Genomic DNA, 15,678 nt, shown 5'->3' on the forward strand with positions numbered 1-15,678 from the left:
GAGAAGAGGTTGACCAGCAGTCATTAGCCCCTGAGACTGAATGGAGGAGCCTCCATTTGCTCCAGTAAACCTTGGCCAGCTCTGCCCATTGGAGGAGACAATACTCGCCTTGGTGGACCAATGGTCTGATTCAGTATAAGAACAAATGGACTTAAAGGTGCCACTGGACTCCCAGTTTGTTCTGCTGCTTCAGACTGACACGGCTACCCGCCTGAATCTGATTCAGTAGGAGGTTGCTTCAAGTGTCCTTGTCCAAGTGTTTTAACTGGAGATGCCAGGGATTGGACCCGGGCCCTCGCTCACGTCAAGCGGATACTCTACCACTGACTCCCCACCCCTCAGATTCATTGGCTTTCTCTCTGCCCAAGTGCCAGAAGCAGCAACCATCCAGGTTTCTTCTCTCGGTTGTAAGAGTTAGAGATGGCTCAGAGGAGGACCACACGGCATTCTCTTCCATGGCCAAGGAGAAGTAATCCGGGAACAGGTCTTCTTGTCGGAAGAGCAGGTTTCGGGCCTCTCGAGGTCCATCAGCCTGTTGCTAACATTGCAAACGGCCGCCTGGCTGGCCCTTGAGGGAAGGGGAGGGGCTGTCTACTGCCATGTGCAAACCCCTGCTCCCCTAGGACAAGCAAGGCAGACCTCCAAACTGCCTGGTTTTCCATGGGATTCAAGTCCCTACGTCCACTATACCTCCCCTATTTCCCACCCTATACTGTTGAGAAACCCCTGAGACATTCTTCAGGCTTCAAGAAACCCCAGAATTGGCATGATGGTGCAGAATAGGGTTGGGAAGCATAGCGGTGGACATGCCCACCTGGGGCTCCTCCCCTTCCCACCCTCTCTAGGCCCATCATGGGCCATTTAGGGAGGGGGGGGTGACACGACCATAAATGTTTACCAATTTTTTAAAAAATATATAAAAATGTATCAACTCCCACCCATTTGATGACCTCAGGGCCCAGCCTGTGCTAGACGTTTCCCCCCAGCCCCTCGCACTGTTGTTCCTCTCGCAGGGTGTGGGGGAGATGGTTAATACTCTCCCTCTTTACACCTGCTATTTTTTGGGGTTAGGGCTCCTTCCTCTGTGTAGACACATTTTGGAAAACGTTCCCTGGCTTGACACTCACTTGTAGGTTAACTGCCAGGTCCCAAGTTTCTATCCCTGGCCACACATGCAGCTGAAAGTATCATGGCGGTACGTGTAGACCCCATCTTATCCTAAGAAGTTCAACAAGGTCAACCCTGGCTGGTATTTGAATAGGAGACCGCCCGGAACGACTAGGGCTGCTACGCAGTGGCGGGCAATGACCAGGACCTCTGAAATCTCTTGTCCTGAAGAACCTGCAGGCTGACCCTGAGTTGTCTGTGGCTTGGCACTTCCCACCCCCCTCAGTGGGTGATGGGAACGGCCTCTGCCTGAGACCCGGGAGATCTGCCACCAACCTGAGTGGGCAGTGCTCACTTGGGTGCACCAAAGATTTGACTCGGTCAGAAGCAGCTCCCTATGCTTCAGTTAAAAAGACTTGAAAAGTGAGCAGTTTTCCTTCTCATATCAGATTTCGGAAACTAAGCATGGTCAGCCCTGGTGAGTACTTGGATGGGAAGAAGATGAGTTGTTTTTTACACCCTGCTTTTCGCTGCCCAAAGCAGCTTACAATCGCCTTCCCTTCCTCTCCCCACAATAGACACCCTGTGAAGGAGGTGGGGCTCAGAGAGCTCTGACAAGACTGCTCAGTGAGAGCAGCACTATCAGGGCTATGACTAGCCCAAGGTCACTCAGCTGGCTGCATGTGGAGGAGCCGGGAATCAAACCTGGCTTGCCAGATTGGAAGCCACCGCTCCTAACCACTACAGCATGCGGGAACACCAAGGAGACCCAGGGCCACTCTGTGGGGGCAGGTGACAGAAAATCCACCTCTGAACATCACTTCCCTTGAAAACCCCATAAGGCAGTCGGCATAAATCAGACTGCAACGAGTCGCTGCATTAGTCTGTCTGTGGCAGTAGAAAAGAGCCAGACTCCAGAAGCACCTTCAAGACTGGCAAAATTTGTGGCAGGGTTCAATACCTGAAGCCGTGCCTTGGGAAAAGTTTGGTCAGGCTTTGAGGTGCTCCCGGGCTGTTGTGCTTTCCTACTCCTGTCACGTGGCTTCCGTTTAATGGCGATTCCTGCCTCCACTGCTGAGCTGGAATCTGACCTGTGGCAACAGGGCTGCGGGGAGGGAAAGGGGGGGGGCTCATTTGCAAGCCCTGTGCATTCTTCCTGCCTTATTATCCATAGAAATGGAAAGCGGGTGTTTGGGGTTACTGTGGAGGTTTAAGCTTCAGATTCTCTTGTTCTTTTTCTGCCTGGGGAAGAAGCTTGCTTCCCTCCCGCTGCCCCTCCCCGTCAGGCGAAGGGTTCATTAAAACCTGTCAAAGCAACATTTCTGGTTGTTGAGCTCACCAAGTCCTGTCCGGATTGGCCAGCGGCCTGCTGGGGAGGGGCATCGGGGGGGGGGGAAAGAGATGGGACGAGACACAGGGCGCCCTGTTTGCTTACCCAGCTTCGTGATGCCACCCAGCAGACCATGGAGGGGGTCTTCCCCCCCCAACACACACACACACACACACACACACACACGGAGCAGTGCATGGTTTTGGTTCCCAATCCGTTCAGGACGCCGGGGTTGGTCTCCTCGGAGCGTGGGAAGGAATGCGTGCATGAGTAAACCATGAGGCGGCAAAGCCCAGCCCCTCCTTCCCCGGCTCGGTTGCTGGAGTTGGTGATGCAGCTGGTGCCCAAGGTGGGGACCCAACTCAGGGGTGGGGGCTGCCCAAACGGCTTCTTTATTTCTGCAGGGCCGGGTGTCCAGTGGCACCTTTAAGAGCAACAGAGTTTTATTCAAGGCATTCGCTTTCACAAGAAGTGTGCCTGCACACACCCGCTTATATCTTGGGGTGAGGGGGGGGGGAACCTTTGTGCATTATGGTGCCACCGGACTCCAACCTTGTCCTGTTACTTCAGACCCGCCCAGTGACCCACCCGATTTTATCTCTGAAGTTACTGACCTGCCTGAAGGCACTCAAGGCGTGTGGGTGGAAAATAAACCGACCTTGTAAAGGAGTAACAACTTTAATTCTAGCTCTCCTTTCTAGCTTCTCCTTTGGGCTGCAGACCCAAAGCAGTTTCTGTCTTTCTCCCCTTCCCTGCCTTATTCTCACAACAACCCTGTGAGGTAGACTATATTGAGAGTACGACTGGCCCCAAGGTCACCCAGCAAGCTTCCATGGCATTCGAACCTTGATCTCTCAGATACTAGTCTGACATTTTAACCCATCCTTTCTCACGTTTTTTACATTCTTCAGGCTTTGAGAAGCCCCCTCCAGGCCCATCATTGGCCATTTGGGGGGGACAGATTGACATGACCATATATGGTCACATCACCAACAAATTTTAAAGATATACAAAACATTAATTAGCTCCCAGCCATTCAGGAAACCTTTCTCGGGCTGTGAAGAAACCCCAGGGCTTCATAAAGTCCTGGCTGAGAAAGCGTGTGTTAACTCCTGCGCCACACTGGCCTTCATATTATTATATACTTCGTACGCTATAGATAAGCAATATTAGCTCTTCTTAGTATTTGCTCATATCATCTCAGTAATCACTACAACAGCCCTGCAAGGTGGATCACCAGTATCTCCGTATTGCCAGTGAAGGGCCATGGGGGAGGAGACCATGATCCCACGGCAGAAGTGAAAAGGGGAGATTCCCTCTCTTTACTACCCTGTGTTTTTAAACATGCCGTTTCTTGGCAGTTTGCGTGTAATGAGCAGGCAGGCCTCGTCAGTGCAAACTGGTTCCTGGCCAACACTAAACAGGAAGAAATGGGTTCCCTTTTGGAGTGGCTTGGCTTGGGTTGCCAACCTCCAGATGAGGAACTGGAGAAAGTGCACGGCCGTTCCAGGCCAACGCAGCACAACCCTAACGGTCCAAAGAAATCGCAAGCCGAGAGAACCGACCACGGCCATTCAGTAAAGTGATTTATTAATTAAACTTGTCCTTTATGTTTTTAAAACAATGTCCAAGTTCTTCAACAATAATGATTCTTCAAAAATGATAGAATATTCACCAATCAAATTTTTACCAGCAAAACAGGTAAAGGTAAAGGTATCCCCTGTGCAAGCACCGAGTCATGTCTGACCCTTGGGGTGACGCCCTCCAGCGTTTTCATGGCAGACTCAATACGGGGTGGTTTGCCAGTGCCTTCCCCAGTCATTACCGTTTACCCCCCAGCAAGCTGGATGCTCATTTGACCGACCTCGGAAGGATGGAAGGCTGAGTCAACCTTGAGCCGGCTGCTGGGATTGAACTCCCAGCCTCATGGGCAAAGCTTTCAGACGGCTGCCTTACCACTCTGCGCCACAAGAGGCTCATCTAGCAAAACGGGTACCTTGGCTGCATCCCTTGTTTTCTGGGAAATCTCCTTTTTCAGTGGTGTTCCTTTCCAACCCAAGTGTCAATCTTCCAGCCATTCTTGTAGATCACTTTGGCCACAAGCTTATAAATTCCCAGAGAGCCTCACCAAAAGGGCGTTCTATCATTTTTTGAAGAATTATTATTGTTGAAGGACTTGAACATTTTTAAAAAAACATAAAGTTAAATTAATAAATCTCTGTATTGAACAGCCGTGGTCGGTTCTTCTCTTGGCTTGAAACCTCCAGATGAGGCCCTGGAGATTTCCTGCTATTAGAGGCCATCTCCAGATGACACAGGTCCATTCCCCCCCCCAGAGAAAATGGCCACGTGGGAGGGCAGGCTCTGTGGCTTTGCTCCCTGCTTTGGACCCCTCCAAGCACCACACCCCAAGTCTCCAGGTGGCTTCCCACCCACAGCTGGCAATGCTCAGCTTGACAGACAGCCAGGATTTGCATCACTTGCCCTTATCTTGCAGGAATATGAAACCTCCCTTCCTGCCCACTTGAGATCAGCAGGGGAGGCTTTGCAGCTTTTTGCGATTGCCTGGGTGTCCCAGAGTGGCGGCAGGGATCACCATGCCCATCAAATCCTTTTTGACGCCTCGGAAGGGCTGAGCCCATGCTGCTCCCTTTGTCTCAGGGATCGGCTTCGGGCTTAGTTTTTCCTGCCCCACCCTGCATGGCAGGTGCATTACTGTCATCCGGAGGAACGGGTGTGGCTTCTCTGCCCTCCCCCCACCGGTGCCAGACTGCCCTTTCCAGATTCTTTCCGATCCCCGTCACTTTCTGTCGCTTTGGAGCATGCTTCGCTGGCCTTCTGGAGGGTGAGGCAGCAAGCCAGTTTGGCCTCCTGCTCCTCCTCAAAGATCACCAAGCAGAGAGTCCCTCAGCCCAGGGCTGCCTGCCTCCCCCTCCGGAGCCCTGCCTGATGCCACTTTCTCATCAAGTGGAATCCATCCATCAACGGATGATGGGCAGGGGTGGGAGGAGAAAGAACTTGAATCACGGAGTTGGAAGGGACCTCCAAGGTCATCTAGTCCAACCTGCTGCAAAATGTAGGAAACTCACCACTACCTGCCCACCCACAGTGACCTCAATTCCATGCCCAGATGATGCCCATCTCCAAATGAGGATCCCTGGCCTTTCTGACCTTTGCTTCCTGATCCCAAAGTGGGTGTCCAAGAAAGGGCCACAAGAGCCAAGCACTGACACAGACCCTTCCTGCCCAGCCACTCACAATCTGCCTAAGTTCACAGAATCAGCACTTCTGCCCGGTGGCTATCTGGCCTCTGCTTAAAAACATCCAAAGAAGCTCTGGATTCCCGTGTTCTCATTTTCTTGTGAAGCTCATTGTAACCTGCTTGGCAAGCCCTGCACTGCCTTGGTGCAGATGAATCAGCCACTCCTGACAAATTTCTGAATGAGGAGGGTTAGGAAACATGGCTTGGACAAAGGCCAGAGCTCTTCAGCTCTCCCTTCTATCCTGCCACCAGGCCCTGCTTGTGGATCTGGAGCGGGAGTGTTATGGGTCACCTCTTTGATGCGGAATGACTTCGTAGCCCAAAGCTCACTCCTTCTGAACAACTGGTGGCGCATTCCCCAAAAAGTCCTGCAGTTAGCAGCCACACCTGTGAGATTTGCCACGTAGGCTGATTTGAGCTCACCGAGGCACATCAGAATGGGGGAAAGCCCGTTTTTTGGCCATGGGGCATGCTTTGTAGCAAGAGAATCTGCACGCCTGGCTGACTTGTGCAGAGTTTCTGTATTTGGGGGAAAGGCAGATATGCATTGGGGTCCCTGGAGGGAAAGGGTTAAGCTGCGAGATGACTAAGGGGGAAGCAGCAGAGGCTTTTGAAATTAAGCATGGGATGAAGAACATGAACAGAAAACTCTCTTTCTTGTAACTCTGGAATTTGGGGCTTATTGGAAGTTGTCGGGTGAAAGGATGTACACTCAGTGGGTAATTAAACTGGGGCATTTCCTGTCACTGGGCATGTAGTGGTGGACATGAGTGTACATGGCTCGTAAAAGGGAATTAAGACAGATTCCTGGAAGAGGAGCCCATAAAGGGCTACTAGCGACAATGACTCCAAAGAGAAAAAGAGCGACCCTTTAAATCCCAGGGCACCATCAGGTCTCTCTGCTCTGCTTGTTGGCCCTCCAGGACAACCAACTTGGCCACTGTGGGAAACAGGATGCTGGACTAGATACACCACCGCATCTGACCCAGCAGGGCCCCCGCTCAGGAATTGCAGAAAGTTTGTATCTGCTTAGACCAGGGGTAGTCAAACTGCGGCCCTCCAGATGTCCATGGACTACAATTCCCATGAGCCCCTGCCAGCGAATGCTGGCAGGGGCTCATGGGAATTGTAGTCCATGGACATCTGGAGGGCCACAGTTTGACTACCCCTGCCTTAGACATGTGTGTGTATGTATGTATGTATGTATGTATGTATGTATGTATGTATGTATGTATGTATGTATGTATGTGTGCTAGAGACAGACTTGTAAATAGTCTCCTTGGGTTACTAAATAATTGCTGTAAGTGATCAGGCAGAAAAGGTGACTTGATCCTTTTTCCTCCCTGCTCCCTCCCACCTTGACTGTATTTCAAGTATTACTAATTGAGATGGGCTGCTGACATCTGTACCATGGGGAGCATATTATAATTGCGTTAAACTGGGGAGGGTGTATCTCCTTGTCCTTGAAAGAATGGGGAAGAAGCCCATCTTCCACTTGGAGCTCAGCCATGTTGGAAAATGTTTATTAGATGCCTGCCTCAGGTCCCTGGTGGTGGTGGTGGGGAAAACGGGCTCTTAAATATTTTAAATTAAAATAGTGTACGCCTGTTTTTTGGAAATGGCCACTCTGAAATCTGATCGGCGGCCGTTTCATCTTCCCCAATAGATCTGTGCAAAAGCGAGATTCTGGCAGCACCCAAAAACTGCTTAATTATGACTCAGGTGTCCTGAAGCCCACATCACCAGATGCATGAACTGTGTCCCAGAATATTAAGGGCACGGGGGAAACAACTCTATGCAGAGGGGGACATACTTACTGCCTGTGACGTGAGCTATAGTCCTCCGAAGCTGATGTCACGCTGAAGCTGTTAGGCATTAGGATGCTGCTACACTCGTCTCTGACTTAAGCAAATGAAACTCTCCTCTTGGGACCTGCTAGCGCTGCTGCCATTTAAGTCTTCCATAGACCAAGGCAAGGCTGATGAAATGGCTTCCCAAAGACCACAGGTGTGTGGCAGAGGTGTGACCCTGACAAGTGTCCCAGATTCTTTTATGTCTTGACCAGCGACTCTCAAATCTAACGTGGGTGTGAAGCATTAGACCAGGGGGCTCCCCACATTTTGAGGCCATGGGCAACTAGAATTTCTGACACAGGGTGGTCGGTGCAGCCACAAAATGGTTGCCACAGGAGGAGGAACCAACTGCAGAATGTAAGAGTGAGCTTATACGTAACTGAAATAGTAACTCTTAAAAATAGCACAACCAATCAGAAGCCCCAGGTGGCCCTGTCCACTTTCTAAAGACACCTGGCAAGCTCTGGGCAAGCTCTGGGCAAGGTGCCCGGGGGCACCATTTGCTGGCAGGGGCTCATGGGAATTGTAGTCCATGGACATCTGGAGGGCCGCAGTTTGACTACCCCTGCTTTAAATAGATGCATCGCGCATACTGTGCCCTCCCAAGATGGCTAGTTGTTGTTTAAAAAAAAACACCCCCTTTGTGGGATAGTACAAGGCTGAGCAAGGGAGTTTGGTCTCTGACCATGTATCAATCGAGTCACAAGCTTGTCACGGGGTGTCATCTCCTTCATCTAAGCAGGGATGACAACAGAAAAGGAGCATGCCTGTGTAAGTTAAAGATCGCCCTGATTCGCACTGGCCACTTTACTTGGAAAAACAGCCTCTGAGATCACACAGAGGACCTACCCCATCATCTCATCCCAGGACTGCTGCTTCTGGTATTTTTAACAAAAGCAATTTGTCATGTGCAGAACTGACCTCCCCCCAACACATTTTTTTTTGTCCCCAGATTAACTGGAAACGGAAAGAACATAGAAAGTGGACTCCTTGTAGACCTTGATTGGGAGAAAAGGCAGCAGAGAAATATTTAAAACTAGGGCCAAAGCCCACTGTACCTCAGAATACAATGAGCACTAGAATCTCCAGGTGTGGGGGGGAGGAAGGAAGGATGAACGAAGGAAGGAAAAGGTAAAAGAGGAGGCAGTAAGGAAAGAAAGGGGTAATGGAAGGGAAAGGAGGAGGGGGAAGGAAGGAAAAGGCGAAGGAAGGAGTTAAAGGAGGGGGAAGGGAAGCAAGGAAAGGGGATAAAGGAGGGGGAAGGAAGGAAGGAAAGAGTAAAAAGGGAAGGAAAGAAGGGGGAAGGAAGGGAAAGGAGGGGGAGAGGAAAGGGCGGAGATGGCTGGCTTTGTAGCTGCCCCAGGCCCCCCTTCCTGCCACTCCATGGAAGCTGGGCCACTTTGCAATGCCAAGGCCAGGGCTCCCCCCCCCCAGCTGGCTAGCCTCCATGTGGCAGGTCAGTACCCTCTCGGGCTGCGCAGATGGCTAACCATGAGAGTCAGAGGTGGGCTGGGCTCAAGGGCAGTTAGGCGGGAACAAGGGCCCATGTTGCAGGTCCCCCGTGCCCTCTTCCCTGGCTCGCGGTGGCGGCTGCCCCCCACCCGCGGTGAGGCAGCAGTCATGTTTCCGGCCTCAACGCGGAGGAGGCCAGGGCTGGCCCCCTCTCCTTCCCAGGTCCCAGCTGCTGGCTTGGCAACCGCCCTCGCTCCGACCATGGTCCCAAGCCCCCCATCCCTCCCTTCCCGGTCACTCACTGGCTGGCTCACCTCTGGGACATCTTCCACCTGGAAGAAGTTGGAGGGGAATGTGACGAGGGGTGGGGCAGCAGGTTGCTGCTCCTGAAGTCTCGCAGGCTCGCTCATTTATCTTTGCCGTGTATCCAGAGGCCACCTCAGATGCAGCAGGCCCTTCCCAACTCCCAAATGCAGATTTACTTGGCATGGCATCTCCCCCCAGGGCTGACCCAGCATTTGTGGCTGACCTAGGCAAGTTATGCCCTTGGTGCCTTTCAAGGCCAGTATTCCCCCAAGGAAGTGGCCTTCCTACGCACACAGCCGTTGCACATATGGAGGCTACGTCTCAGCCTTTGACAGTTCTTCTCCTTCACTCCATCTGATGTCCCTTAAGATTCTCAGAAACTCATTGTAGAGACCATCGGGACATGTTCTGCTTGATCAGCATTGTGTACACAGTGAAGAAAAAATGCATGCGTTCGGCATGGAAGAGACTGTTTGCAGGGTACCAAAGAGCAGGCTGGCCACCCGAGAGGGCTGGTTACAGCCCACTTTTAGAGGCCGTGCAAATTGCAATGCATTTCTGTGTCCCAGCCCAGTGGTTGGGAGACCCAGCCTTGCAGTGCTTGTTTCTTCTTGGGGAGTGGTCTGTGCTGAAGTTGTGATCTTCCAGGGGGGAGGGGGCTTCCCATGTTTGGTCATGGGAAACACAGTGTGTGGACTGTTAATCCCACAGAAGAGCAGGAGATTGGGCGACGGGGCTGGAATTCAGCCTCTGAAGAACACGTCCGTTTAAGCCGCAGGGGTAGTCAAACGGCGGCCCTCCAGATGTCCATGGACTACAATTCCCATGAGCCCCTGCCAGCAAACGCTGGCAGGGGCTCATGGGAATTGTAGTCCATGGACATCTGGAGGGCCGCCGTTTGACTACCCCCAGCCAGCGAATCCAGGCCTTTTTGTTCACCTCACCTCACCTTCTTTCTTTCTCCCTCCTCTTAGACTTTCACAGCATGGTGCAACTCCCACCTGCGGAAAGCCGGCACACAGATCGAGAATATCGACGAAGACTTCCGCGATGGCCTCAAACTCATGTTGCTGCTGGAGGTCATTTCGGGTGAGCTGCTGTTATCTGCCGCCACCTGCTCTGTGGTCCCTCCTCCCTGATGTTCTCCCCAACACAAGCCTTTTGTCCTTCCGCCATGAACGCCGGGAGGCGCGGAGCAGCCCAACTGCGACATGCTGCAACGGCAGGATACATTGGTGGCCTCTGGGCAGCCAGCTTCTCCCTGCAGTTGAGACAGTTCCCCATTTTCTCCAGTCCTGTACTCAGAATTAGCCTGCTAATGTGCACAGTTATCCCTCAGAGAGCTTGGCCTGTGAGGCTGTGAGGGTCCAGCCGACTGGGAGGAGCCGGTCACAGGGCTTGTGCCAAACCTGTTGTTTTAGGGTTGTGTGGGGTTTAAGCTTTTGCTGATGGACTCAGAAATGGGCTCTGTACTGTTTGTCAACATCCCTGTTTGGAGAAAGAAGGCGGCTACAAATCTTCTTTCTTTTCTGTCTCCCCTCTTCCCCCCCCCCCCCCCACAAAGAAAAGCTGGGGTAACAGTATATCAAGGGTGGCCAAACTGTGGCTCTCCAGATGTCCATGGACTACAGTTACCATGAGCTTCATGGGAATTGTAGTCTGTGGACATCTGGAGAGCCACAGTTTAGCTAGTCCTGCAGTAGATTTTCTCTTCCATGTTTTTTTCTAGTGTGGCACCCCCCCCTCCCCCCAGTTTGTCTTTCGAAACCTATTGAGTGCCTTATTTGAAGTCTGTCTCCAAGCTAGCTAACTTTCGTCTCTCTTCTCCCTCTTCCCCCCCAAAAAAACCTGGCCTCTTTCAGGGGAGCGATTACCAAAACCAGAGAGAGGGAAGATGAGGGTGCACAAGATCAACAACGTGAACAAGGCTCTCGATTTCATCGCCAGCAAAGGAGTCAAACTAGTTTCCATAGGAGCTGAAGGTAAGCTGGTGGCAGGGGATAGGGGTAGAGCGGGAGGAGGCCCTCTTGATCTGTCCAACTCCGTGTCGCCCGCTCGGTCTCTCTGCAGGATCTTGGGCTGTTGAATTTTGAACCAGAGGCACTTGAGACCAAATCCTTTGAGCATGCTCAGTTTGCACTTTGCCACAAATGTGATGGCTTCTCCCCCACTCTCATCTCCAGAAGCTCTTTCCTAGTCATCTGTCCCCTCTGAGTTTCTCTTCTCCCGGACGGAACCCTGGGACTTTCTTGGCCTCTGTGCCGCAGTCTTTGCTAGAATGCAGGGAGATCTCTGGGTTTGAAAGAAGAGCCAGGCATAGTAAGTGCAAGAGAAGTCGCATTATGTGACAGGGAATTGGAATTCATGCAGCTGTTGACTCAGGCAGCTTGGCAACTTTTGGGAGGGGCTCAGAGGGGGGACTTGACGTGGTAGATCAGGGCATGGCTCTGTAACTGACTGCATTTGGCTGGGTGAATGTATTTGAGAGCTGATGCCAATGTACTTTGTAGTCCTGAGTTTGAATTTCTCACTCAGCTGTGAAGTTTGCTTTGGAAAATCACCTCCTTCAGGCCCCAGCCTAGCTCAAGGACATTTGGACAAGATGGCTGCAAAAATCACCCAAATCCCCTGTAGGAACACTGTCACGAAAGTTAAGGTCCCCCATGTGATGGACACATCTCATGCTGAAATGACTGAGTGGGCTGACCAGAGTTCCAATATGCTTCCGAATAGACTCCAGATTGCTTAGAGTGTAGGAAGAAGAGCAGAATGGCAGGAGCAGAATTCAGCTTTCTGAATGCATCTCGAGGGGACAATTTTGGTTTGGTGGGAGCAGCATCTTGTCATCAGGATCTATGAAACGGGACGTGGGTCTAATTGGATATCTGTCTTAATTTCATTTTTTCAGTTTCTTTCCCTCATGATCTTGAAGGAGACCCCCGAGAGTATATGTGAGCAACCCCTCCTGAAATCTTGGAAACCAGAAGACCTTCAGAATAGAAATCCCGGGGGGGTTGGGGTTGGGGAGAGAAATGTCCATCAGCCTTGCCCCCTCCCTCAAGTAACACCAGAATAAATTGTGCAAAATGAGGGGAGGGGGAGAAGGGTACATGAACCAAGATTTTTATCCCCCTCTTCCAAATGGCTCAGAGTGGCATGTGGTACACGAAAGACCAAATAGTTGAGCAGACTTACTGTATGGAACAGGGGTGGCGAAACAGTAGCTCTGCAGATGCCCATGGATTACAGTTCCCATGAGCCCCTGTCAGCATCACTGCCACAGGTTTTGGAATCTGAATTGTCCCCATGCATCTTTCTAATTGTGTCTGAGGCTGTGCAGCTGCCAAGTGGGCTTCACACGAGGTGTCAGCAGAGTCTGGAATTGCCGTCTTGGAGCTCAACTTGCATCCAGACCTTCAGAAAGACATGAATAAGATTGCTCCTTCTTCTCCTCCATCCTATCCCCTCTCTCTCTTTTCCCGGCATCTGCAGGAAGCCAGATCCGCAAGAGGTAGTTTTAAAAGCCGTTTGGGAGCCGGAGAGGAAGCGAAAGGCAAACACAACTGTCTGTGATGGCTGGCCAAAGGAATAGTCCTTTCCTCCAGGGCTGGTCAGCTGCTGGGTGTTTTGGAGTAAATTGGATCAAACTTGCCAGCCAAACATTCTTCCTGGCCACTGTGACTGATCCTGCTTTGAGCCTGGCCAGAGCTGCAGTAAACTTATTGCAGGATTTATTTTTAAAGGCGCAAATGTTCCCATCCTCCCCAATCAGAGTTTGTTCCCCCTCCCTCTGCGCTGTTATTCCTTACTAGTTGGTTGCTGTTTCTCCACCTGCTGTGTGGATTTGATTTTTACTGGGGTTGGAGAAAATCCCCCCCCCCCCCGGGTAAGCTGTAAGAGTCATGGAAGGTAGAGCCTTGCTGATCTCTTCCCTTCGCACATACATAGAATTTAATGGCTGAATTTGAGACTGGGCATGGATTTAAAATAGGAGAATTAGCTACAGGCCCTCTGCCAAAGTATCGGGTAGGTGCTTGTTCTGATTCAGGGAAAGAATATAAGAGAAGCCATGTTGGATCAGGCCATTGCCTTGTCCAGTCCAACACTCCATGTCACTGTGTGGTCAAAACCCAGGTGTCCGCAGGAGGTCGTCCAGTGGGGCCAGAACTCCAGAAGCCCTCCCACTGTTGCCCCCCCCCTCCAAGCTCCAAGAAGACAGAGCATCGCTGCCCCAGAGAGAGTGTTCCATCTATACCTTGGGGCTAATTGCTATTGATGTATCTCTGCTCCAGATGATTCTCAAGTCCCCTCTTGAAGTTTGTTGCCGCCACCACGAGTGCTTCTCTTGTGAGAAAATGAGAAGGCGTTTCTCTGCCCTCTGTATCCCAGGCATAATTCTGTAAACCTCAGTCGTCATTTCTCCAAGCTAGTGAGCCCTAGCCACTTTTAACCTTTCTTCGCAGGGAAAGTGCTCCATCTCCTGGTCTCCTGCCCCCCTCCCAGCCCTGCTTTCTCTTCCCTTCTGACTCCTGGACCAGCTCCCTCTTTGACCCCAGCCCAAGCACCCAGCTGCCTCTTTTCTCAGGGTGACCAGTGACCCCCAGCCTCCCTCTATTCAGCAGAACATCAGAGAAAGCACGGGGAAGGCTGCCACTTCCGTGCCTTCCTTGTGAGCTTCGTAAAGGCAGTTGGCTGGCTGAATTCCTTTGTGGAGTTGGTTCAGTGTTACTGACACCTCCCATTAGCGGAAATGTCTTCTCTTATAACAGCCTTTTTCAACCTTTTGATCATGGAGGAGCCCCTGAAATAATTTATCAGACTTTGAGGAGCCCAGTTAACAAGGACCAGGTATTGGTCGGTGGGAAAACCTGAGAGCCAACACTGACCTTGACGGTCTGACTCAACGGCCCCAGGGGCCCAGCATCAGGCAACCGCTCCTGCCTCTTGGGACCTAACCTGGGAAAGTGAGTTGCCCTCGGTAGCTCTGAGCCTGTTCTGACAGACACCCTGTCAGTTCATCAGGCGTGGCATCTCGGGTTACAGGAGAGTTTGCCAAATAGGTTGCCATTGTACTTTCCCCACCCCACCCCACCCCACCCCAGTAGTGCCTTCAGTTGCCTCTGCTCTGCACCTCCCTCCACTGCACCTCCCTTCCTCGCTTCCAAATGGTCACGTTTGTCCAAGTTGCGCCGGCCAGAGCCTTCACCCAAGTTGCTTCTTGTTAAATCCTCCCAGTAGCTGAGCCGGCTCCCCGCCCAAATCTGGCAAGGACAGGCGTGCGCAATCTGGTGGGAGGATTGACAGCTGCACTCAGGCTTCCCAGTGGTTCAGACGGGCTCCGTTCTCGAAAAGAACGGGGAGGAAATCAGAATTCATGCCTGGGCCGTTGTAAATTCCAAACTGCTGAAAGCTGTAACTGGCACAAGTGAACATAATGCGCAGAACAAGGCATGCATGATACTACAACTGCAGAATTCGGGCTGCTTTTGCAACTAAGGCAGAGGAGCTCTTCCCTCATGGCTCACCTTAAGCAATCAGTGAGTAATTAACGTGGAATTCCCTGCTGAAGGAAATGGTGGTGGCTACCAGCACAAGCAGCTTCAAGAGGGAGTTGGATGCCCATGGGGAGCAGAGGCATCAGTGGCTCTTGGCCCCAAGGGATAGATGGAGCAAATGTCTGGGGCAGGGATGTTCTGTGTTCTTGGTGCTTGGGGGGCAACACTGGGAGTTCTGGAGTTCTGCACCCACTGATGGCCCCTGAGCTTTGGCCACTGCGTGACACAGAGCATTGGACTGGGTGAGCCACTGACCTGATCCAACATGGCTGCTCTCACGTTCTTTACCCTCTACATAAGATTTCAACAAGAATTGCCCATTAGCTCTAAAACGTCTCTTCATGGTCATAAGGTCTTGAAACTTGCTTTTCTTTAAAAAGGAAAGAAAGAAGGTACAAATTGAGCAATGGATCCTGTTCCCTTAAGGACTGTGACAGGCACACACAGTCCTTCCTGAGATCTCCGGGGCCTTGTGAGAACAAAAGAGTTGTCTTGGCGGATGGGAGCGTTTTGCTCCTTGCAAGCAGCCCATCAGAGGCTGCTAAAATCTGGGGCGGTGGCAGAGGAGGAGGAGGTGGGATTGCCTGCCCATGAACAGCATAAGGCCTGCCTGTACTTGCCTCTGTTAAACGGCAGTAGTTGGCTCCTGTAAGCTGTTCTCCCTTTGTTTCCCCCAGAGACAGGAAGCTCTGCTCCAGGGCTCTCTCTCCACAGGCGCTTGTGGAGGAGCGACTTTCAGAGTTTTATGCCGTTGTGTGTTTTCCAGTGGACAGGTTGAGAGGGCAAGCAGTGAGCAGACAATTAAAGAAGGTG

At 51.7% G+C, this 15,678-nt stretch overlaps 1 protein-coding gene across 4 annotated transcripts in view; it reads left to right on the forward strand.

Annotated features, from left to right (window-relative positions):
- The window catches only part of ACTN4 (actinin alpha 4), a 99,314-nt gene that overhangs the window by 48,544 nt on the left and 35,092 nt on the right, over positions 1-15,678 (forward strand). For all 4 annotated transcript variants that reach the window (XM_077318553.1, XM_077318554.1, XM_077318555.1 and 1 more), the window contains exons 2-3: positions 10,285-10,399; positions 11,173-11,292. In XM_077318553.1, the coding sequence (XP_077174668.1) occupies positions 10,285-10,399; positions 11,173-11,292 (235 nt within the window). The remainder of the gene's footprint in view (positions 1-10,284; positions 10,400-11,172; positions 11,293-15,678) is intronic.

The sequence above is a fragment of the Paroedura picta genome, unplaced genomic scaffold, assembly GCF_049243985.1.
Source record: "Paroedura picta isolate Pp20150507F unplaced genomic scaffold, Ppicta_v3.0 Ppicta_v3_sca21, whole genome shotgun sequence".
In the NCBI taxonomy this organism is placed as follows: Eukaryota; Metazoa; Chordata; class Lepidosauria; order Squamata; family Gekkonidae; genus Paroedura; species Paroedura picta.